This window comes from Camellia sinensis, chromosome 8 (genome assembly GCF_055761805.1).
Source record: "Camellia sinensis isolate YWXY chromosome 8, ASM5576180v1, whole genome shotgun sequence".
Classification (NCBI taxonomy): Eukaryota; Viridiplantae; Streptophyta; class Magnoliopsida; order Ericales; family Theaceae; genus Camellia; species Camellia sinensis.
Window position 1 is genome coordinate 170,689,062 of NC_138968.1, and position 26,368 is coordinate 170,715,429.

The 26,368-nt window shown below is 33.4% G+C and overlaps 2 protein-coding genes across 3 annotated transcripts; one reads left to right on the forward strand and one right to left on the reverse strand.

The window, feature by feature from the left end:
• Positions 1-3,281: 3,281 nt before the first annotated feature.
• Positions 3,282-3,818, forward strand: LOC114302135 (uncharacterized). The gene has a single exon (XM_082885795.1). The coding sequence runs from the start codon at positions 3,282-3,284 to the stop codon at positions 3,816-3,818; it is 537 nt and encodes a 178-aa protein (XP_082741921.1).
• A 5,816-nt stretch (positions 3,819-9,634) lies between these two features.
• Positions 9,635-23,896, reverse strand: LOC114302159 (C2 domain-containing protein At1g53590). Of its 2 annotated transcripts, XM_028247149.2 has the most exons (12): positions 23,422-23,896; positions 23,219-23,293; positions 22,308-22,451; positions 21,787-21,882; positions 21,573-21,704; positions 20,341-20,493; positions 20,202-20,243; positions 19,919-19,967; positions 16,207-16,302; positions 15,938-16,115; positions 11,776-11,899; positions 9,635-11,024 (listed from the first exon to the last, which is right to left on the reverse strand). In XM_028247149.2, exons 1-12 carry the CDS (start codon positions 23,545-23,547, stop codon positions 9,963-9,965), a joined length of 2,277 nt encoding a protein of 758 aa, XP_028102950.2. In that variant the 5' UTR covers positions 23,548-23,896; the 3' UTR covers positions 9,635-9,962. The 2 variants fall into 2 exon arrangements, with proteins under 2 accessions (XP_028102950.2, XP_028102951.2); XM_028247150.2 differs by lacking the exon at positions 22,308-22,451 and having other exon boundaries at positions 23,422-23,843.
• Between the last annotated feature and the right edge of the window lie 2,472 nt (positions 23,897-26,368).

Below are 26,368 nucleotides of genomic sequence, written 5' to 3' on the forward strand. Positions count from 1 at the left end.
CTTAACAAATCAGTATCATAAGTGTCCAAAAAGTTAATAATATACTTTTTTAAGAGGTTGATGGATGGAGATGTCAAAATAGGGATTGGAGCTGGTGCATTTAAGGGGGCACCATCACATGGGTGTTAGTTCATTTCATTCACCACTCAATTATAATTATGAAGAATAAAGAATTCATTTCCAACCAAACATATAGTGTAAAAACCAAACCCCACCCAACATGTTTTGGTGTCACCATGTGCCCCAAATTGTGGGTTTTTTTTTTTTTTTAAATATTATTATTATTATTATTATGAAATAAATATATGAATTAGATCATACATCACGCAACAATAAAATATGAATTCAAATATTACATTTTGTAAGGAAGTATCTCATTCACTTGACTAAATTTTAGTGTTTTTGTTAAAATGATGCATTGGATCGTTAGGAGTAATATTTAATGATAGCATAATTACTCGACTCGATTATATTTGACCTAACTCAATTCTAATAAAAAATATTTGAGAGAGCATTTTATAAAGAATAATTGAGCATAGGGATAAGTATGTCAAAATTATTAGAGTAAACAAAAAATACGAAATTGTTTCACTTGCACAGTTTTAAATTAAGAATTTGCGCGTAAAATTCAAAAAAATTTGACCCATTGCCATAATCTCAAATTTTTAAAAACTAGACTCTTTAATGTATTCCATTTCAACAAGAAATCAAAAAAATTAAAAAATGAGAGTTTCTATTCTCAAGAAAAGGAAGCGACTTAAGGCCCCGTTTGTTTGGAGAGTTAGAGGGGGATTGGGATTGGTAGTGAGGTGTGACCCATTAATATTGTGTTTATTTTAAGAGATGAGAAGTGGATCGATAGTGAGCTCCGGATTAGGATGGGCCTTCCCAAGGAGATTCGAATGGGCCTCCAGGACTTGGTATTAGAAAAATAGTCCGGCAAACTAGAAATTTTTTATTTTTATTTTATTTTTTACATGTCGGGCATTTTTTTTAACATTAATATTTAATTTTTTATATTTTTTTAAGTAAAAATCATTATTTTATTTGTTTTATTTTTTCTTGAAATTTTTTTATTTTATTTTTATTTTTTAAATTTTTTTTATATGTTGGGCATTTTTTTTTTAAACATTAATGTTTAATGTTTAATGTTTAATGTTTTTGTATTTTTTTATTTGTTTTATTATTTTATATTTATTTTATATAAAAATAATTTAACAATCTCTATACTAGAAACTATCATCAAAACAAACACAATTTTACTTAATCTCCTCATTATCAATCTCCTCACTAACAATCCCCTCACTATCAATCCTCTCCATTCTATCTCTGAAAACAAACGGGCCTAAAAGTTGTTTATTTAATAAAATAAATAATTTTACATTGAATATAGCCCCTCCAAGCAAGATAAATATATGAGAATTTTGAGCCTTTGACCTCAAGGTTGAGGTATCCACTTTTATGGCTGCAAATTTCCTAATTAACCTAAAGAAAGTTCAAAGTATAATGAGATATGTTTTGACAGAGCAAAACCCACTTAAATTATCAATCAATGTGTAGCGTAATTGAGACCTAATGATGTTTATAGTATTATAATAATACACCATCCAACTAAAGGTTATCATTTGGCATATTGAAATCAAAAGCCCTAGAAAAAATTCTATTGCTTCAAATTTTATTATCCTATACAGGAGGGGAATCCATTACCATGATCTACAAAAGGCCTCTATAAAGGGATAAATTATTTAATAATTTCAAAATACTACGTCATCATATTCTAAGTCAATCATCAATTATTTAGTCTCTATATTGTTCTTCATCTTCAACATAAATCGTAGGCCCCTATCCCTTTCTACAAATCAAAACTTTATGGAGCACCATATGTCTATATTTCAAAAATACCGAATAATCACCCTCACAAAAAGCCTATCTATCATTAATTAAATAGAAAATTAGAGAATAATTAAAACAAATGTGACAGTAATTGTAAAAATATAAAAGTGTAATTGAGTTTATATTTTTGCTTAAGTGAAAACTATATCGTTACTCATATCCGAACACATATTATACATATACTTTTATAATTTTAAAATTAATTTTTGATAATATTTGATTTACTGAAATTATTTTAGATAAGAATAAAATGATTATTTATTAATCTCCCAATAAAAGAATCGTTTTCTTAAAATGAAGAATGATTATTCTATTTTCAACTTAAATTTCTTTTCCAATCAAACATGAGAGTAGATATACCGATTCAAAACTTCATTATATTCTAATATCATTTTATTAAATCAAACACTACACGAAATCTTTTGACAGAGTTACGAATCCCCACGTTCACATAAATGGGTTCTCCCCTAACCTATCCATTGAGGCAACTACAAGTCAAAGTGGACTACTTCCCAAAATCCGAACTTCATTTGGTATTTTATCCAAAATAAATCTTGGGAAGATATTGTTGTCTGTTCTTTTGTCCTACCTCCTTTGGGTGATACGTTGTGCACTAATGCTTTAAGACTTTTGCTTACCTGGAAAGCCACATGTTGCTACTTGGTACCTTAACTGGACAAGTGGATATTTATTTATTTTTATGGGGTAAAAGTGAATATTTATTTACACTTACAAATTCCAATCTCTCTCTCTCTCTCTCTCACTCACTCAAAGAAGTGTCATGTCCAGGTATATATACCTACAAACAAATTTAATTATTATTTTATTTTAACGATTAGAATGTCTCCTATTCATGATGACTTGGAATCATTGTTTATGATTATCAATTCGACTCAATTTTTTAATAGTAAATGATATAAAAATTTATTTTTAAAATTTAATAACATATAAAAAGATGATTGATTAATAATTAAAATAATAATAAAAAGATAATTATCTTATATATTTTAATAAATTATCATATCATTAAATTTAAAAAATAAATCTAACTCTGTATTAAAATAGCACTATATATATATATATATATGAATGATATCTAAGACAATGAAATACAAACAAAATGAAGGAACCAAGTAATCAAATACCGACCTTTAATTTTGTTTCTTTTCTTTATTATTTATAGGTGGACAAGATTGGTGGGTCCATTATGGGAAGCTGTCCTATTGGGGACGTACCATGTGAATTTCCCTTGCCTATATAAAGCCATTCTTGTTTTGAGAAGATCATTGTGCTTTTTCTCAAGTCTTTGCATTGCCTTAAAACCTTCCCTTCCCTTCTCTTCCTTTTTAAGTTTTCTTTCTCATTTCTCCAAATTTTCTGCTCAAACCATGGTTGTCTCAGTTGTGACCGAAAACTGGGCCTCCATCAATAGTGATGCTGATGAGTTTGAAAAATTCGAAATCCCAGAAATTGACAGTGCCCTCCTCATGTCGCTACTCGAAGAATCGCAAGCCGATCAAGATTGTGATGATGATGATGAGAGATTAATGACTGTGATTAGATCATTAGAAGCTGAAATTGATCCTGGTGTAATGGATGGTCATGATTTGGATATGGACATTCAGTGGGACAGCAACTTGGAGGGAGGTCGATCGACGGAACAAGTGGAGGCCCAGGATTGGCCCACCTCAAAAAGTGATCAACTTGCTTTCAATTGGATGGAGGATGTGGAGATGGGCCCTTCTTCACCAAGTGATGACATGGCCATTTGGTACATGGAGGAGCCCTATGGAGTTGAAATGGATGGTGTGATTGAAGTTGGTGGTGTAGGTGATTATTCACACATTTACTATGGTGTTCCCTTGGAAGAGCATGCCTATGGTTCTTTGTGGCAAGAAACACATGCCTCAGTGATGTATGATTAGGATTTCATAATGTATATTTTTAACTTTTTTTTTTTTTTTTTGTTTTCGAAGGGTAAAGCCATGTAATCCACAGATTGACCATTTGTGTCTTAAATGCTTTGTTAAATTACACCATGTTGGCTTGTAGACTATTTTTCTTTGTGAGCAATGTTAGAGGCGTTTGAAATATTATTTTTAAATTCATTCATATTGATTTTATAAAGGATTGAATCTTAGTCTTCTTCGTTTGGCATGTGAGTTTGAGAGGTTTTCTTTTTTATTATTTTAATTACAAAAAAATAAAATAACTGAAAAATTCAATAAAATAAAGTATCATATTCAAATAGTATCATATTCAAATCGTAATTATTTTAATTTTTCTCTCACAAAAGTCAGAAAAATTAAAAAAATTCATTTAAAATGAGCCTTTTAAATCATAAATTAAAATAGTCAAAAAATTAAAAAATCAACTAACATTCCAAACGAAGCCTTAATTAGCTATAAGTACCAAATAGTCCTTTATCTCATTTTTTTTTTTTTTTTTTTTTTTGGTTTAGCACCACAAAAAATATTGAGGTGTGGATTGAAAAATCAAAAGAAATTCAAATCGTACACGATTTCAATTTCGTAAACAATAAACTCATTCAAAGATTAGTCTTGACTTTTCAAGTTCGAAAACTGAGAGATTTTATTTAGGGGTTGTTTGGGATGACCTAAATAAGTGTATTTTTTGTCTTTTTATGAAAAGATGTGCAGAAAAGTAGAGAGATGATGTAATGAAAAAAATGTAGAAAATATGTACTTATTTAGGATAGTAAACTTGACCTTACTCTTTTAAGGCTCACACCCAATGAAGGCATAGAATTGCCTTAGATTTTCACACCAGAAGAGTTTCTGTCTTCCATGCGAAATTATAACAATGCTAAAATTTGACAAGTGGTTATATATTTATCTCATTTATATTTAACTTTTTGTGGGAGGAAAAAATGAAAAAGAAAAATTGAAATTTGCACTACTGCAGTAATATTGTCATCTAATGCATCTTAGTAACATGTCAAAAATTTGACTTGGCTTTGGGTTTAATAATTTGCCATTTTGACACCAACCATTAGAGATACTCGCCAAACCTTGCTTAGTTTCTCTACTCACTGCTAGACGAAGGTTTTTTTTTTTTTTGGTTTTTTTTTGTTTGTTGAGTAAATTATAAATACATCAATTGATATTGGTTTAAAATACAGATTATTTTCTGTGATTTGAAAAATTATAATGAACTAAAAAAATGAAATTTATAATTGCTCTACTATACAACAATAAAATTACTTAAATTAGTAATTGAAACATATTTCTAACATCATTAAAACCTGTTAATTGATTTGATAATTTATTAATAAAATGAGTGATTTGTTACGAAATTGAAAACCTCAAGAGGTGAAATACAATTTTTAGAATCATAAGGAATAATTCATATTTTAATCAAACTTTAAGTGATGTATTTGTAATTTATCCCTTCTTTTTTTTTTTAATTAGGGCAAAACCACATTGCTATTAATTTTATATTGTTGAAAAAATTATTACAGACACGAAAAATGAGATTTATAAAAAGTTTTTTTTCTTGATAATTCAGGATGTCTCGCTTCCAGCCCATCCAATTAAAGTAATCTCGTAACTGCGCAGCAGATAACATATTATATTTTTAGGTTCTGCTTGTTTTGATGTAAAATATTTTATATCAAAAAATACTTTTTTTGTAAATTGATTTTATACAAAAAAAAATTGTTTATGTTTTTGTTTTTGTTTTTATTTTTCGGTGTTTAGTTGACACTTAAAACAAAAATATTTTATTGCATAAAAACAAAAATTGATTTAATAAAGTGTCATTTATGACTTTTTAATGAGTTAAAATACTTATTTGAAAAGGTTAAATATGTTAATAATGAAGTGAGTGAGAGTTAAATTTACAAAAATTAACTTACGAAAATTTTAAAAGTAAGCATTTGTGAGGAAATGATACAAAAATATTTTTAAAAAAATATATTTTCTTACTTTTTGTTCAACCAAATAATAAAAAATGAAGAATAAAAATATTTTATGTCAAAATAAACGAAATCTTAGTGAAAATATTTTACCATCAGTATATGTCCCAAAATAAAAATAGTGTACAATGCAGAATAGTGACAATAAGCTATTTACAAACAAATCAACTGCACAATCCAGCACCTTATGAGGATCTTCCACAAATTTCTCCAAAGCAATCCATCTATACACCTGCCACCGGAGGTGGTGGCCTGGAGAAAATAGTTCTTTGTACAGGAGTGACTCAAGTTTGAATTTTGGGAGTGTAAAAAATGGTTGATTTTTCAACTGTCTCTCTTTGAAATTTCATGTTGTATTCCAATCGATTTTGGACTGTTTTGTGACGTGTGTCTGAATTCCATTGGTCCCTCAATGGTTAATCCTTCCTATATTAGATTAAATATGGGCGGTAACGGACTAGGGGTCAAGATCCACCGATACAATCACGATATCGCGGAACATGTCTTTTTACCAAAAAAAAAAAAGAAAAAAAAAGAGGGTAAATTATACTGACACCCCTTGAGGTTTATATTTATTACAGTTCTCCCCTTACATTTTGAAAATTACATCTCCCTCCCTGAGGTTTAAAGTTTTATTATAAATCTCTCCCTCAGCAATTTAATTTTTTTAAATACGAATTTTGCCCTCACTAGGTAAATTACATTGACACCCCTCACATTTTAGAAATTACAATCCCCTCCCTAAGGTTTAAAGCAGCATTACTAATTGTCCTCTCGGTTAGTATTAGTTGAAAAAAAAAATTTATTGAAAAAAAAATTTGTTAGTAAAATTTTTAATTTTTGATTAAAAACCAACGTAAACTCATTTTTTAAATTTATGTTTTTTCCTCAAATTTACAAACTGAGACAACCATTTATAAACCAAAAAAATTATCAAACAAGTTTTTATGGCAATTTTTAAAATTTTTGTAAATATAAATTGAAAATTGAAAACGAAATGGTTACCAAACAGGCTTCAGATGGTAAAAATGTAGTAAAATTAACAAATAATTAAATAAGTTACTAACGTAAGAAATGACTATCAAAAGATTCTTAGGTTATGTATGGTTTGATTTTTAGATTTTTTTTTTTAAACTTAAAAATTAATTTAGTTAAGAAATAAAAAATAATTATCATTTTTATATAATTTTTATCTTTCGAGTGGTTAGAAATATTTTTTTACAAATTACATTGAAACAGTTACACGTATGTATATAACCTGTCCAAAAGTTAAAATGATAATTATTTTTTATTTTTTATTTCTTAACCAAATTAATTTTTATTTTTTAAAAAAAAATTTCTAAAAATCAAACCATACATAGTCTAAGAATCTTTTGATAAGTCATTTCTTACGTTGGTAACTTATTCAATTATTTGTTAATTTTACGACGTTTTTACCATCTAAAGCCTGTTTGGTAACTATTTTGTTTTCAGTTTTCAATTTATATTTACAAAAATTTAAAAACTGTCATAAAAACTTGTTTGATAATTTTTTTTAGTTTATAAATGGTTGTCTCAGTTTGTAAATTTGAGAAAAAAACGTAAATTCAAAAAATGAGTGTACGTTGGTTTTTAAACAGAACTTTAAAAAATTTACTAACAAATTTTTTTTTCAATTAATTTTTTTCAATGAATTTTTATTCCAACTAATACTAACCGAAGGAGCAATTGGTAATGTTACTTTAAACCTTAGGGAGGAGATTGTAATTCCTAAAATATGAGGGGTGTCAATGTAATTTATCCAGTGAGGACAAAATTGATATTTAAAAAAATTAAATTACTGAAGAAAGAATCTGTAATGAAACTTTAAACTTTAGGGAGGAAGATGTAATTTTCAAAACGTGAAGAAAGAACTGTAATAATAAACATAGACATCAGGGTGTCAGTGTAATTTACTCAAAAAAAAAAAAAACAAAAACCTATCTATAGTCCCACATGTAGCTACCCTTTTATGGAGTCACATACATGGAACACTCACAACTCGTTAAAGATTACAAACTTAATTATATCTTTTGCTTAATGGAGACAAAAGTTTCAACTTTTTGTCAAGTTATATCAAGTGACAAAATGGTGATTTTTTTAATGTCAAGTGGACCTATATATAATTTTATATCACTCCCAATTCAAAAATTTCAGTCTCTTGAAATAATTTCGTTCTGTACAGCGTTTATGAGATGTTTATAATTTATTTTTTTCTTTTTAAAAAAAAAAATAATTTAAAGAATTTATATGAGTGCAACTTTTACTTATAACACAATAATGACATACAAATAAGTTGACAAAGTGCTTGCGTTTAGATTATAAGCTTGTAACTTATCAATATTATAAGCTTGTAACTTATCAATATTGCATCAAATGGGGTTTATCTCTCGTAGTAAATAGTATAAAATAAAGAAAGAAATAAGAAATTAAGGTCAGTGGCAGCCTGTCGAGGTGAGAACAAGCATAGTGGTGTGGCTAGACTTCTTTAGTGCAGATCATGTTTTCTTTCTTTATATATATGATATGATTTTTTTCAAGTGGGAATATTATTAAACTAACAATAGGGCTTATATAGTGGCATGCAGAGAATCATGGAATTTAACAAAAAAATATTTATTTTTCTTATTTTATTTTATTTTATTTGTCGAAGAATGAGTGCCTTAGCATTAGCACCTTTCTTAAATAGATTAGAATCAAAGATTATATTAGTGGGTTATTTATTCACCACTTATAAGAGATCAAAAAAAATTAAAAAAAGGCAATTTCAGATCTAATTCCACAACTCCCAAACAGGTTGTGGGTATCACCATGTGTACGTGGGTTGGATATTTGGTCAATGATATGGGTTACAGCATCCCCATTATTTTTTTAAAATTTTATTTTAGGTGCAAAGCATCACAATTATTCAATATGAGAGAACAAGTCGGTCATTCAATCTCTTTAATTTAATTTTCATGTACCTTCATTACATAGCTGCCTAGTGTGTTATATAAGACACATAATAAAAAAATAATCAACTAATGTTAAAGTCTACCACATTAGAACTAATTTAATTGGTCAGAATCTTTAGAAGTTCAATTATTCCTTTCTGAAGATCAAGGTCTAAAAACAATAATACTACATTTATCTTATATTTATATCATATTTTAAATATCATTTCATCTCACACAATCACAATCATTAACACAAGCCTAGCTTTCTTGGGTAAATAGACTTCAGTGATAATCATTAACACAAGTCTAGCTTTTATGGGTAAATAGACTTTACTTATATAAAAATAAAGCTAAAGGAAAAGCCTTTCAACAGAAAAGACCTATGATTCCAACAAGATCATATAGTCAAATCCCTTGTTCTTTTCTAATTTGTATTGTTTAACAATAATGGAGGAATCTAATTATTGTTTGATAGATGATTCTTTTATTTACCAGTCAAGAGTGTATGAGATTTGGGATGCTTCATCATAGGGTCAAAATAGGCATCGACAAAAAAAAAAAAAAAAAAAGTGAACAAAATCGAACTTCTGCCATATGTTTCATTTATGTATTACCATGACTTAGTTCCCCATCAGCATTCCATTTGTTTCAATATTAAACCCCTTATATTATTGCATGATCCTACCTAGTCGGTTGGACCAATACAATATTGATCAAATCAAGAAAATAAAATATATTTCACACTAAATGTCTAGGTGTAGAATGTGTGCTACCCTCTTTCATCAATAATTCTACATACTCAAAAATTAACTGAAAAAATGCACAAGATGCTCACATATGTTCTATTATATAGAGCTAACACCTATGTTGGCGTTTCATACTTATCATTATATTTTGCAAACAAGATTTACAAAAAAAATTAACACTGTTCTGAGCTTATTTGGAATTACATTTTCGCCAACATGACTATATATACACACAAATCATCACATACACACCTTTGGATGTAACATGATCACCAAATCTAGTATTAGAATTCCTGCCAAAAAACAAACAATACAATCAACATGGATCTAGATTGAGCAACATACCTGACCTTCAATCTAACTTGATTCTGCAAACTTGAACCATCTAAATTTTGATTTTCTGCGTGAAAAAAATTCTCTTTTATCTACTTCCTAATTTTCCTCAGAATTCTTGGGGTCTGATGACTCCTTGACCAATCCATCATCATTTTGTTCGGATTTGGTTGAAGGTTTACCACCCATCATCTGGAGATCGTCAAGGCTGGCTTTGTTTATCAGGTCCTCAACGTTCATTGAAGAGCCATTTACAGTTGTTTGACCATTAACTTCTTCGGATTTATAAGAATCATCAAGTGTGGGTTCGGAAACAATCGGAATCTCCTGAGTTACAGAGTTACAAACTGGTGATGGAAGAGATTCCTCATCAGAAAGCTCTGATCCCTCAGGAATATCTTTCTCAGCCACCACTGATCTTGAATCACCTCGCATTTTTTTTGACCCTTTACGAGAAAATGATTGCCTGAAACCACGAGCAGATTTTCCAGCTTGCTTTAAAATGCTCTTCGCCATATCTTTGACAGGTGTCCTGCTGGGGCTTTCCTGGCCAACTCCCTCGGGAATTTCTGTAACTTCTGCTTTTGGAACCTCAATAGGAGGTACTACGGGTGATGGAGCAGAGATGTCCTCCACAATTAACTCCACGCCAATCTTCTTTGTATTGACTTCCTTAAGGTTAACATTTGGAGATCGGTCAGGCTCTTCAATCTTGCTCGATATATCCTCCTCCTTTCTGGAATTACTGCGGAATATTGAACCGATCTTGTGTAGACCCCTCATCACTCTGTTCCGTGTATGCCCTTTATTATCTTCCTGGCTGTCATCAGTGCTGCTACTGTTGTTATTATTGGGCCCAGAAACTGATGATTTGAAACTTTCAATATGATCGCTACCCTCCCCGCGAATTTGTCCATCGAGGAGCCTAGTCCGCCCTTTTCTAGGCTCCCATATTTGTGAAACTTCACTTCCTGGGTGATAGACCCATATCCCAGTCTCTTTTTGTCCTTCAATATCAATAGGTTCAAATTTATCTGACACTTTTGAAGACTTCTCTGACAATCCAGATGAAAGACAACCAGCCTGAGCAGTCTCATTTGGAATGGAATTTCTTTCATTATCGTCCTTCAATATTTCACCATCACATGACTGATCTTGCCCCTGCACATAATTGTTTCATGGTTAGATCAAAATTCCAGCATTCCTAGTAAGCATTCAATTGTGTCACACGCAACAATTATGATCTGTCTGTGTTTCTTGTAAAATTTGAAATGAGTAAATTCCTTTGGCTCCATTAGGTTAGGCTACAATAAATATTTCAAAGTGAAATTAGAAGAAAGTAAAGTGAAAAAAACAAAGCAACTTTTCAACATGCATTTGGTTGAGCAGAGTTTTTTGTTTTTCGTAGAAAGTTACAAGAGAACATGTAAGGTAAGTTGCAGTAAAATAGACTGGGTAGAAAAAGAATCCCAATAAAGATAACGACTTTCGTGGGAAAGTAATAAGCTCCTGTTTTTTGCAGGAAATGACAAGACATGTTTCCAAGAAAATCTAGTCATTGTAAGGTTCCTACTTTCTTGAATATGTTTCCCTTCGGCAAACCGAACTCCAAGACATTTTTTTTTCTTCTTTGCTTTACTTTCTAGGACTCTCCACTTAACCAACAGAGCCTTGGGAATAAATTGGGCCTTGGGAATAAAAGGTTAGATTTAAGGATTTCATAAGAGATATTTCAATTTCATCAATTGCGGTTTTGGCTCCAACATGAGAAATTGACCTGCGCCTTCAAAATTCCATGAAAAATGAAATGGCTCAAATGATTTTTCTCAAGGCGCCTAAGCATTTCCTTTCTAATTCAGTAAAACTTCATGGAGAGAAAAGGAAAAAAGAAAAAAAAAAAAAAAGGCGGTACCTTTTTGTTGCCCTCAACTACAGTAATGGCAAGATGTAATCGCCCCATTTTAACGTTCTGAAGAGGTAACCACATGTCATGTCTCTGACCATCCTTATGTTCGCCAATGGTTATAGAACAACATCTGTGAAAGAATAGAGAGTTGGCCATCAAATAAAATTTTGCAGAATAATGACTATTTACAACTGGATACATTCAAATAAGGTGTTGCAGCATGGATACACACATTAAGATTCACTAATTATCAGCTTAGGTTGTTAGGAAACGGGTCCAACAATATATATCAAGCTATTCAACACCCTCCTTCATCTGCAACCCTGTCTTGCACGTGAAGAGCATCCATACATAGAGAGAAGAAAGAATGCAAATGACAAAAGAAAAAATGCAGACAGGACCAAATGCAAAGAATCCAAGACCTCTGCCAACTGGAGCTCAGATTCCATGTTAAGTCACCAATATCCTAAAAACTTAAGTTGTTAGGAAATGGGCCCAACAATGTGTATCAAGTTAATCAACAAAGGTAAAATCCGAAACCCACAATTTAATGTAGCACCAAAAGTCATTCAGTATGAAAGCAATATGTAATCCCATACTTTGGTATATGTATGAAACATGTCTCAAATGAAAACAGTTTGCAAGGTGTTAGGACATTGAGCACCATGCCGCTTACACCTCACAAACTAAAAGGCAATATACTCAAATTCCTCCACATCTTCAAATTTTTATGTGAAATAGATGCTCAAATATAGAAGTTCAACCCTAGGGCCTAGACATAGCAAATAGGAAATTTTGAATAGCCACTAAAGGGTGTTAGGACACCTCTGCCTAAAGGCCTACGCATGATAGAGTTTAAGCCTGTAACATTTTGCTAAAGCTCAGAAACATCCCATTGTTTTATGTACATGCATGAGAGAGAGAGAAAGAGAGATTTATGTAAAAATTTATGTATTATTGATTGATGTTTATTGATATATTACAATGATTCATGATTCCTATATATAGAAGAGGGTGAGTGTGTAGTAGGTGAAGTGGAGGTGGTAGTGGTGTAGTGGGTTAGGTTTAGTGGAGTAGGTGAGGTGGTAGTGGTGTAGTGGGTTAGGTTTAGTGGAGTAGGTTTAAGTGGGTGAAGTAGGTGATAGGTTTTAACAGCCCCCCGCAAACTCAAGGGGGATAGGAACTAACCAACTTGAGTTTGGAGAGAGTTACAAAACAAGAAAATACATAAAAATAAAAGAGGATAGGTGACACTGTATGGTCGTGTCAGACCATTGGTGAAGACACTGGATGGTGGTGTTATAACGTTGTAGAGGACACGGTATGGGGGTGTCATAACGTTGTAGAGGACACTGTATGGTGGTGTCATACCAATGTAGAAGACAGTTTATGGGGTCATGTTGGACCGTTGTAGCAGACAATGTTATGACAGTTGTTGTGACAGTTTACAGAGTCTTGCTGGACCCTTGTAGAAACTAACCGGAATCAATGTCGGGACAGTTTACAGAGTCTTGTCGGACCCATGAAGGAGCTAACCGGAATCAATGTCGGGACAGTTTACAGAGTCTTGTCGGACCCCTAAAAAGTCGCACCCTCAAAAGGTGTGCCCAATCTTTCAAAAAGCGTGCCATCAAAAGGCGTGCCCAATCCATAAAAAGACGTGCCATCAAAATGCGTGCCCAATCCATAAAAAGACGTGCCATCAAAAGTTGCGCCCTCAAAAGGCGCGCCCACTTCATCAAAAGTCGTGCCTGATAGAAAGTGTCGAGCCATCAAAAGGTGAGCCGGAGACGCGGCGAGGCACGTGAGCGACAGAGTGGCGTGTCGGCCTCGGCTATTTAACCAAGGTTGAGGCGGAGGCTGTGCAAACCAGTCTGAAACCGCCGAAAATCCTTTGAAAAAAACTCTTCCGTTTCTGAGAAAGAGATTCTCGAACACTCTGTTGCCATTCTGTAACCAACCTTTCTCTGAAACACTCAGCAACCCATAACATGGCCTCGTCTTCCCGTTCAGCTACCCAGAATATGACCTCTTCGTCCCGTGGTCTGCTCACTCTTTTTCCCGACCTCAACGAGTCAACAAGAGAGATAACTGGTGCGGTGGCACTGGAACCTCAACCAAGCGCCCCGGAGTTTGCTCCGTTGAACTTTCCGATGCGGTCTGTGGAGCAAAGAATGGCAGTGCAGTCGGATGTGGAGACCAATCAGTATACTTTGAAGTCATGTGTGGAAACCATGACTGCGGTCACAAACTTGTCGCACCGGCTGCAGAGCAGGACAAATGAGGTGCAGCAGTTAAATGCCCAGTTGGGTCTGCTCCAACGCATGTATAAGGATGCGCGAGCAGAGATAAGTGTGCTAAAGGCAGAAAATAAGGAGCTGAAGCGGAAGGCCACCGTGATGTTCCGATTTGGAGGTCCACCGTATGCTGTAGTGGAGGAGCAGGGAGGAGGCAACTTGCTTGGTGGTCTAGGAAGCACGGAGGCAACACCGGCAAGGACCACCCAGGACGGAGGCAAGAAAAAAAGACCGGCGGCTGAGTAGAGAAGAAAAATCCCACTGTGGGTGTGGTAGTTTTGTTTTTGTTTGTGTGGGTTTTTTTTTTTTTTTTTTTTTTTTGATGTAAAAGTGTGATCGGGGTTGATCCCCTGATATGAATAAAATGACAAGGTTGTGGAATGTTGTTGGTGTTATTTTGTGGTGTTGTTTTGTTTAATAAGAAAAATAAAATAAAAGAAAATAATGGATAAAGAAAAATAGAGAAAAATATTTGTGGATGGGTGATAAGAAAAACAGCAGTGTGATTTTTTTTTTTTTTGTGGAATATAAAATAAATAATAATAAGAGAATGGAAAACGGGTGATGCTTACTAACAAGGGATAGGGAAAATATATTATAATAAAATATATATATATATATTAAAATAAAAGAAAAGGGTGAAAGAACGTGGATGAAATAAATTAAGAGAAAGGAGAGATATGATTAAAGTGGGTTTGAAAGTGGGAAAAGATGAGAGAGAGGGAGATAGAGTGGGTGCATGATGATGATGTTGGGTCTATGGAGAGAGAGAGAGAGGGATGTCCAAGAAGCTTGTGCTTTTGATAGTTACACATTACCCAAGCTGTATGTGAAGATGCATGTTACTGTCTTACACTTCTGCAGGCTTGGTATTCTTTGTGGGGCACTTGCAACACGTGACATTGAAAATTGTATTCGAAAATGATGACATCTCCAACATGAAACGTCTTGGAAGCAGCCCAGGCCTTGTAATCAATATTCCCAATGATGGTTCAACCAGCGGAGTCCCCAACCTTGTACACTGCTGCCATTGAAACCTTCAAGCCAGCAAACATGGCTACCAACAACAGAGCCACAGCTCTACACCCCACACCCAAATCCATGGCTAAGAGAGAGAGAGCAAATCGGGAAAAAAAAACAGCAGTGACCAGCAGAAAAGCAGCGCCAGAAACGCCAACGACGACGACGAGTAAGAGTACAACCACGGATATGTGAGAGGCGAGGTGAACGGCGATAGAGGCTAGACGATGATGCCGGTGCCGCCGCCGACATAGCGGAGGAGGGGTGTAAGAAAATGTTGAAGAAGTCAAGGTATGTGTAGAAAATAAGCGGAATAGGTTGAGGTCCGGCGGGCGGCCAAGGCGAGGTTGCCGCCCGCCGGTGAAGCGAGAAATACTAAGGTCTTAACCTTGCTCTGATACCATGTAAAAATTTATGTATTATTGATTGATGTTTATTGATATATTACAATGATTCATGATTCCTATATATAGAAGAGGGTGAGTGTGTAGTAGGTAAGGAGTAGGTGAAGTGGAGGTGGTAGTGGTGTAGTGGGTTAGGTTTAGTGGAGTAGGTGAGGTGGTAGTGGTGTAGTGGGTTAGGTTTAGTGGAGTAGGTTTAAGTGGGTGAAGTAGGTGATAGGTTTTAACAGTATTCTGAACAGAAACAACCGAAGCATAAACAATTTTGTGGGGGTTTGTTGTTATTTTTAAACAATCAGGGGATAGATACTTGCTAATATGAACAAACATAAAAGAAAAAGGAATGTAAAATGGAGAATGCATGTGTGTATATATATAACTTCTATTGGAGCAAAGAAAAGACAATATATATAATAATAATAGTAATAAGTGCATTTTTTATGACGTTACCCGAGGTTATCATCGTGAATATGGTCTTTGTCATGAACTTCAATAGTTAGCACATTAGGTGACTCCCATGTATAAATGGGGACCTTAAATTCCTCCCGCCACTTTGGAGCCAGTGTTTTCCTCTGCGTATCAGTCCTCAATCCATAAGGACCAAGTTTTACATATGGATCAGCCAATCCTGAAAAACAGTTCCAGACTTCCAGTTATTATGCATATACTTGGAATATTCGCTATGGTTTAAAAAGGTAACTATTGTAGCTTAAACCAACCATTTAAATCTGAAGGCTTGAGGTCAGCTGCTTCAATAACTTCCACCAAGGCATAAGCAACAACTGGCTCCTCCTCATACACAGAGGACGGGTTTTCTAACATATGAAATCCATATAATTTAAAGATTAGAAAACATTCAAGCATCTAGAAAAGGAAGAAATGACAGCATAGAATTATCAAACTCATGTAATAAGCTACAACAACACCAGAACGTTCAAATTTCAGAGAAACTTGTACAACTAAAGTAATTTGTTGCAATAGAAGAAGAAACTATGAACTATGCTCATCGAACCCCAAAAAAAGGAGAGAGAGAGAGAGAGAGAAGAATACCAAGATCTATCGTTTTCTGAAATCATATAGCAATGGTATGTTTCACTAAAAGTTTTTTTCTCTAGCAGCTTAACAAATCACTCGCTTATTTACTGCAGTTAAAATCCAGCAGCCAAAAAAACAAAACAACAACAACAAAAAAGAAGAAGCAACGCAGTGCACGAGGCTTCTGCTAAAGCGAGGCATGGGGATGACAACATATACCAACCTTACCCCCATTTCTGGAGAGGCTGTTTTTGTGACTTGAACCCACTAGGGACACTAACAGCGCGCTACCATTGGGCCAAGCCACACCCTTCCAAAAAAAAAAAAGTCATAATTTGAGAATTGAACATCCCCCTAAAAATGTTTGAAGGTCAAATGAATACACCACATTAGGGGTGTTCGCGGATCGGTTTTATGCGGTTTGCAGTTCGGTTTTGACCAGCCCGCATCTATGCGGTTTGGAAAAAAGTCAACCCGCAACCGCCTACAGTTCAGTTTGTGATTTGTGCGAATAGGGTTTGCAGATGTGCGGGCAGTTGCGAGCAGTTTGCGGTTTACACTTTTTTCTTTAAAAGTTAATTTTTGAGTTACTTTTTTCTTTAAAAGTTAATTTTTGAGTTTTTTTTTTTTTTTTTTTCCCATCGAATTTAGGCATCAGATTCATTTTATATATTTGTGATCATTTGACAACAATTTTTTGATGAGTTTACAAATAAAAATTGAATATCAATGCATTAAATGAAAGTACCCAAAACAAAGAGACCCTACACTAGCATTTTTGCCATGAAGTGCCTTGCACATATTGTCCGCTTTGGCATTCCGACCGCACGGTTTTGTTCCTCCCCCACTGGGGGAAAAGGCCTATGCAAGGTAAGAGGAGCCAGCCTGCTTATAAGGTGGGAAAGTAGTCCCTCACAGACCGATGTGGGATTTCCCGCACATTAGCCCCCAGCCGCGCTGGCTCCGGTCACCCCGGAGGGAGTTCCCACAGACGGCGCCAAATAAAGCCACCGGTCCCCGTGCCTTGCACATATTGTCCGCTTTGGCATTCCGACCGCACGGTTTTGTTCCTCCCCCACTGGGGGAAAAGGCCTATGCAAGGTAAGAGGAGCCAGCCTGCTTATAAGGTGGGAAAGTAGTCCCTCACAGACCGATGTGGGATTTCCCGCACATATATCAATGCATTAAAAAATGTATATCAATGCATTAAAGGTTGTACTCAATTAGAATTGTCAGTTCAGTAATCAATAATCAAACTAGAAGCTCCATTGACCACCAGAAGGAAAATTTTATTAGAAAAAAGTGGATGCGTCACCAATGAAAATCATATAAGAAACCAAGTTTAGGACTTGATAATTCTACGGCATTAAGAAAGTTGAGAAATACTTAAAAATAAGGATCCTGGTGTCAGAGAGAACATAATGGTGCTCCTGTTAAAGTTACAAAGTTTGTATAATAATAATAATAATAATAATAATAATAATAATAATAATAATAATAATAAAAGTGCGGGCGGTTTTTGCGGGTTTAACCCGCGACCCGCAAATTTGTCATCTTTCAAACCGCATCCGCCCGCATTATGTTTGCGAAACTGCCCATTTATATGCGGGTTAGGCGGGTTAGGTGGTTTGGATAAACCGTTGCCCACCCCTACACCACATTATCTGAACCAAAAAAAAAAACCAATTAATTAATAAAAATGCCATATACAGCCCTCCTAACAGAGATATTCTTTCAGCATGGTCATATGAAGTAAACTGATTTTCACAATCTGAATGTCGTCCATTTTCCTCTCCAAAACATATAAGCTATGTTACATGGACTCTTCAAAATAAATCAAATACCCGTGTCGGACACCCGACACTCGGACAAGGGTATGAGATATGTGTCGGATACTTTTCAACGGATACTTCTTATATAATTGTATATAACACTATTATTATATGTACATATTGTTGTATAATTGCTATAAATGTCATTTTGACACTATAAGTTAAATATAATACCATTTTATCTCACATATTAGATTAAAAATATAAAAATATGACATTTTTTTGCCGAGTCCACGTATCCTTAAATTTATGATTTGATGAGTCCGACCTCTAGATACATACCCGCACCCGACACCCATACCCGAGTCCATGTAACATAGCATATAAGTAGTTATCAGCAAGTCTTTTTGAAACCAAATTTATTCCATGCAAACAACAGGATGATATCATCACATTCTGAAGAGTTATAGTCTACATTTCAGGCATAATCCACTAAATTTCCAAAAAATCCAGAGCAATTTATGCCCCCTATTCTTTAACTACTTGTTGATGGAATTTCTAGTGTGGAAAACTGAATTTGTCAAAATCAAATCAAATCAAATCAAATCAATTCAAATATGAAAGGGGGAAACAAAATGAGAAACATTTACCATAGGTCCAAAACACTAAGGCCTGGTTTGGGATACTCAGAAAAAAGTCAAAAAGCTAAAAAGTTACTAAAAAAGTTAAAAAGTTATCACTATTCACCAAAAAAATAAATAAATAAATAAATAAATTTTACACACAAAATTACAACTCAGTCTAACCAGTTCAAATCCGTGGTTGCGTTTTTTTAGAAAAATTGCAAAGTTGAGGTGCAATTTTAACACACTGCTGTTCGGCCCGTAGGGGCCATCACGAGTCCCGTTTTGATAATCTGAACCGTTCAATATGTAAAACTTGTCGAATACTATACATCTGTCAAAAATCACATTGTTTGGATATCGCTAACTACATGATCCAATCAATTTTGTAAAAACAAATGGATAATGTTATAGTTAACGGTTGAAAAAAAACTAATCTGGTCAGATAGCTATCGATATCCGAACAACGTGATTTTTTACAGGCATATAGTACTCGACGAGATCTACACATTGAACGGTTCAGATTATCAAATGGGACCCGTGATGGCCCCCACGGGCCGAACAACACCGTCTAGTGCAATGCCCGAAAAGTAGGCAACCATTTCTTAGCATCAATTTAGTCTGCGCAGACAGTACGGCCGTACAACTCACAGTGCTAATCTTCTCCTACATACTAATTTATACAATTTTTTAATACACATTTTTCTATAAAAAGTCAAAAAGTTAACCCAGACAACCATCTTTTCTTTCTCAACTTTTTAGTTCAAAAAGTCAAAAAATGCACTTATTTAGGACACCCCAAACAACCCCTAAATATTTTAGATGCAATTAGCCCCAAACTAAGTATAATAAATAATATCCGCTACTATTCCAAATATTATATCAACATAGTTGTGGATTTATAATCCTTGGGAAATTTAAAGTATTTGTTAAGCAACAAGCCCACTTCCCGTGATTATGCATGTAGTGCTAATAGCTAATGTCATTCTTCATAAAATTACCTGGCTGTGGCGGAACGAATTTCTCCAGGTCAACAACCAGCATATTGGGCTGCAAAGATTGTGAAGATTCAAATAAAAAACACTTCATGAGGAAATGCCACGTAAGCCTACATAATTGAATCCTCTATTGCTAATGTCTTGCGCAAATAACAAGAGAATCTCTGAACTGTCCCAGTGGACAAAGGAAAACACTAAAACAATACATTATTGGCCAAGAAAATAAAAAATAGATGATAGGAAGATTTTCTGACCAAATGGAATACCAAAGTCTAGAGAACTTTACCTCAACTAGTGTCTGCTCAAATACAACGGCTAACAACTCATCCTAATCAAGTAGAAAAAAATTATAGAAATACAATTCAAACAGAGAGCGAAACAGAGATCCAAGCAATTATTGCATATCAAATATGAAAGTAACTTACCAGCCATCCAGCAATCCCTGGAAGTTCTGTAACATCAAGCCCATGAGTGAATAAAGGTTTCACAGTCATCTGAAAATATGGTGGCTCAACAAAGCATACCCTCAAACGGCCAAGGAAAGGCCAGTGGCGAAGGAACTTTACCCCAACCAGGACCTAGAAGAGAAAAGGCATTATGGGCATCCCATGGATATGAAGCAGAACTGTCTTTTTAGCAATCAATGGAAAAAGTTGATGATACTAATTTAAAAAATCATTATAAAACCAAAAATAGAGTCTTTACAAATATTAGAGTGAATTTCAGAAAGAATAACAATGAGAATAGATATGATGACATTTAGAGTCATTCTAGGATGATACTTTACATCAGAAGGTAATGACATTTCAGATGTAGTGAAGAAACAAACAAGGGAAAGCAGTATTACAAGGAGCATAACAGATGTGCAATGTAAAAACAGAAATATTAGTACAAGTTCCTTTAGAATCCCCTAAATAAGTCGAGATGAAAACAAAAAGCTACTCAATATGCAGTCTTTCATTAATCCAGTCCATTCTCTTCCTCTTTTAGTACGAAGGATGCTTTTGTGCTAACCCAGTAGTTATCCAGTCCTTTGTCCTCCTGAATATAGTTGGACAGACCTTAATTCAAACAAACAGCTTCTTTTTTTCTTTTTTCTTTTTTGGTGCTCATTTTGTTTTCAATAATCAGCTTCGAAGGGGGAATGTTCGTTCCCTTTTAGAACTTTTTCTTATTAAGTGCGGAAAGTGATATGTACCTTCTTTATAATCTTTTATTAATAAGTTTTTTTTTTTTTTTTAAATCAAAAAAATGTAAAGTGCATGCATTACTTTGGTATGGCTTGTGCTCACTCAAATCTATAGACTAAATCTCTATCTTCAACTGATATTTCATTTTTGAGGGTTTTGGAGGAACCAATGGTGACCAATACCAACCAATGGCCCAATTTAAGAATTCTCGTAATTAGAGATATAAATTACAAGGATGAGTGCACTGTGGCATTACTTTGCTCCTGGAAGATAAGGAGTTCCATTATGCGTAAATACTACTATATTATTCTAATTTGTTAACCACAAGTCTAACAGATATCTTATTACAGTTTTCAACGTTCATATAATATTCAAATTCAATATAGGCTATGAACATATAATACAAATGAAAAAATATACCATGAATACACAGTCTAGACTAAAAATAAGAACACACTAGTTGTTACCTTCCCTTCAACATGCATGCCCAACAGGTGCAACTTCACCCACATTCCGAAACCCAATCTCTTCCTTAGTTTCACAGCAAGTATTGCACTCATATCATCTGCAGTTCGAAAATTCATCCCCAACTCCAAAACCTGCATTTAAAGATTTTCAAAATTCCTTTGGCTAGGGAACGGATATATTATGACCAGAGATAGCTAAGACAGCATTACAAACCAAGTGGTCATCACTAGTGGATTGTTGTAGAACCCTCATTTTCGTGATCATAGGTGGTGATCTTCCCATATACAGATGTTGAACCACAACTTCCTTCTGCAAATATACCAAAATAATTATCAGTTTCATTAATAGGTTGACAATCATAACTAAATCAACAGACTAAGGTGACAAGTTCGTACTTTCACAAGGATAGTTGCAACTTGCTAGTACCCATAAGAATGTTATGAGACTGCTCATGGGATCAATAAAACATGATATTCATGAATCATGGGCATTTCATACGTAGAATACATGTGTTACAGGTAAAATATTACTCAACTTGAATCAAGCTACAAACCAAATTCATGTCAGGGAGTATTACTCATGATGAGTTTAGAAACAAACAAAATATCCACTGGTGGTGAAATCAGCACAAAAATAAAATGAAAAGGGGTCTCCCCCAACGTCTAAGGCAATTAGGACCAGACAAATGCAACAAACAGTGTAGTTGATGGTATTAGGGGAGTAGACACTCCTACCACAGTCCATGGTTTGTACTTCTGCAAGAACCAAGGCATGACAGGGAGGAGGATTTTTTGTGAAACAATCTGTTCCATACAAACAGGCCAAATCTTTTCAACTGTGTGGTTCAACCATCGCACAGTTTCAGAATCAGAGAGCACCTATAAAAAGGCAAAAGGAAATTAAACATTTATACCCATCTATTTTAGCAACAAAGAAAATTTCTGAAGGAATCTAAATATATATATTTTTTGATAAATGAATCTAAATATATGCATATATACATAATTACATACATACAATATAATCAAGCCGAAAAAAGAAGAAAAAAAAAAGATGCAAAGAAGAAATAATGCCCCAAATTGACAACAAAGGGAATATATGAGCAAAAAGAAAAGGCAAATATAATATTAAGTTTTAAAATCTGAAATTTTCACTATTTCAGACCCAAGAAAAAGACACCCCCCCACCGCCACAGTGAATTTAGCCCAACATAAGTAGGTACTAAGTTCAATAGTTTTTTTGGCCCTAAAACAGCATAAAACAGGATAGTAAAATTCTATTTCCTTTTCTTAACCTCAATTTTCCTCATTCTCATCAACAAAACAGAGAGCAAACCAAAGTGTTGCACAAAATAGGCTACATATATAAGGTTGGTAATTTTGTAAGACAAAATCTAAGTCATTTGTAATGTATTTCGGGCTGGTTGTACGGTTAGTAGGGTAGTTGCAGATATTTGAAGAAGTGTTTGTAATCTAAGTCATATGTAGTGTCACTTGTGTTTTTTTTCTTTTTGCAATTATTGTGCTGATGAATATGATTTAAACTGATAATATTTAAATTAACAAACTTAACGAATTGTCCATAAAATTAATTACACAAACCAATTGAAGGAAAAATCATCAAAATCAAAGAGATCAAAACTTACTCGTCTTTGATTAGAATTTCTTTTCTCTTCGAATCGTAGTTTTCTCCGCAATCGCTTAACATACCGCTTATGAACCTCCAAAAACAGAATCACAAGAGTGAGTTAAGCGAGACATTACGACTCCATGAAATATAATGACTAATTAATTACACACAATAAACACATACACTGATATATATGAATAGGTACATTACTTCACTTACCAGAAAAAGGTAGGTTAGAGAGATAAAGTAGGCGATCGGGTGACAACGATTAAAGGAAGAAAGTAGCCAAAGAAAAAGCAGCACAATGCAGACATGGTGTATAATCGAATCCTCCATTAAAGCCATCTGATTTTTTTCTATTCACTTTCGATTACTTTCAATCAAAACGGTTCTATCTGACTCTAATTACATTAGAAACTGATCAAATGCTTCAAGATCAACCAACCAAACACCGTATCGCCAATTTGCATTTACGATTTGTCGAAGCATATATATATATATATATATATTCATGTGCTTGTATATGGAATTTGAATCTGATCTCTGATGAAGACGTGAAACGAATTCGACACGGTTTATAGGGTTCCCGAGGGAAGAACAGTGTCGTACCGACGAAGAGAGGCGTAAGTGTCCTCTAGAGTGATGTGGCAGTTCGTCGTGGGTTTTATTTATGGAAAATTATTCAATACTCTCACCTTGTTTGGAATGTTGATTATTTTAATTAGTTATTTAATTTTTTAATTATTTTAATTTGATTAAAATAATTATATTTAGAAAATTAGTGAATTTTTTTTATAGTTAATTTGATGATTGTGAGAAAAAATGTGAAATGATTATAAGTTAAAACATCTATGATGTTTAACCTTTTTTATATTAAATTTGAGTAAAAAATTTATCTGATATTGCACGTTCCAATGGAAACCGCCAGTTGATCGGAAGGACAACTGGGGGATGTTCGACCGGTCGATTGGCTAGTGCAATATTTTCAAATTCTGAAATAAATTTTTGCAAAGAGGTGGTCGATCAAGAAGACAATCGGTCGGACATCTTGTTGGTCATTCGATACCTGCATCTCCAATAACTATATACAGCCTCCGTTTGGGAAGTGGGTTGGCTTTTTGGCTTTTTGACTTTTTTGGCTATTTTAGCCTGGGCTTAAAAGCTTGGTTTGGGAAGGGCTTTTTGGCTTTTTGGCTTTTTTGAGTTTTTTTGTGAGAAAAGAATGTAATGATTATGGGTTGGATGTGATGTTTTGTTTGTTATGGCTAAAATAGCCTATTTTGTTTTTTGTGGCTAAAATAGCCAAAAAAGCCTCCAACCCACCTTCCCAAACGGTGCCACAGTAAATTGCTGAAAGGTACAATCATCCTCAATTTGATTAAAAGTTTCAGATATCTTGCATTTGATAATAATTTGATATAAACGTTGGAACAACAAAAGTTTACTCTTTTCGTCAAATTTTAATTTGATGAAAAAAAATATGAAATGTCGGAGACACTTTCAAATGTAACATTTTGTCTTATTAGTTATTTTAATCTGTTTTATCTTTTAGTGAGCTATTTTAATCCAACACTCCTTCTGTAGCATTGCTAGGTGGTGCTTCAAAGGGGATAAGCTTCCTTCCATACTCCTCTTATATGGCTCAATTCTAAATTTGCACTAATGATCTGAATTATTTACTTTGTAGACATTGTAGAAAAAGTTATTCATGTAAAAAATTAATTTTATCGAATAACTATAAACATATGAATAAATAATATTTTATTTTAAAAAATGAATGGTTTAAGTTTACTATTACATTTGTCATTCATTTTATAAAATAAAATGTGATTTTTCTTTTGTTTATAAATATTTGATGAAACTTATTTTTTGTATGAATGATATTTATTATGAAATTTATGAGATAGACGATTTAAATTATTAATGTTGATTTTGATTTAAGACAAAAAAAATAAAATATGAAGAGATGAGATTTGAAAACGAGCCTGTCACGCTATACAGTAATAATTATCTATCTATCTATCTATCTATCTATCTATCTATACTATTATAAAGTGAACACAATTTATGGTGTCATGAAGCTTTACTCTCCTCATGCCATGTGGCAGTATTTTTTATCTATCTATCTATCTATACTATTATAAAGTGAACACAATTTATGGTTAACTCTCCTCATGCCATGTGGCAGTATTTTTTATCTATCTATCTATCTATACTATTATAAAGTGAACACAATTTATGGTGTCATGAAGCTTTACTCTCTTCATGCCATGTGGCAGTATTTTTTATTTTTTTTAAAAAAACTTTACTCTCCTCATGCCATGTGGCAGTATTTTTTATTTTTTTAAAAAAAGTTAAACAAAGAGATGGGCAAGACTTGAACCCATGACCATGGGTTTAAGAACGGGGACTCATACCACTTAAGCTAAGTACACATTATAATATTAATTTCATTATTTTTTTTTATTCTTACTTATTTAAATTGCACACACATTGTGTATGTCACCCACTAGTTAATTTAAAAGAGACCACCCATGATATATCTGACTTGTAAGTGAAAAAAAGCAAAGCTCCAAAACATTGAATAATTTCCCATTACTAAGACGATAAGGTATTAGAAGTGGGCTTCAGACCACTCAATAACGTGGGACCATTATATTCATATTGGGACCTACTATATAATTACACTAACAATATCGTGCCAGCTGAATCGGCTGTGTTATATGGAATAATTAATATATATATTAATGTATTAAATAATATTATATTATTATTATTTATTTTATTTATTATACAAATTATAAATATTTAAAATTTTAAAAATTATGTTATATTATCTGTTAATATATTAATTAGTATATTAATTGATATATATATATATATAACATCATTCCAGCTGAATTGATTAAATCTGACATTTGAAGTAATAATAATTGAAAAATACTTTGGAGCTCTAATTTTTGAACTCTAAATGTAGCTCTAATGAGTTAGCAGTGGGTTCCACTCACAGTGATATGATGTTTTGGTCTTGGTTTGTTTTTATTTTATTTTTTTTGTTCATTGCCATGTTATTAGTGTTCTATTAGAACACCAAAATTAGTGGTATGAATCATTGCTGAATAATAATTAGTAAGGCACGGTTTAAACAAATAATTAAAATTTAATT

Bases quoted from the DNA above. Each gene is read 5' to 3' on its own strand.
- LOC114302159 (XM_028247149.2), bottom strand. From the start codon at position 23,547: ATGGCTTTAATGGAGGATTCGATTATACACCATGTCTGCATTGTGCTG. The intron at 23,294-23,421 runs GTAAGTGAAGTA...CTGTTTTTGGAG, and splicing joins CTCTAACCTACCTTTTTCTG to GTTCATAAGCGGTATGTTAA. The intron at 20,494-21,572 runs GTAACAACTAGT...TTTCTCTTCTAG, and splicing joins GCATGCATGTTGAAGGGAAG to GTCCTGGTTGGGGTAAAGTT.
- LOC114302135 (XM_082885795.1), top strand. From the start codon at position 3,282: ATGGTTGTCTCAGTTGTGACCGAAAACTGGGCCTCCATCAATAGTGAT.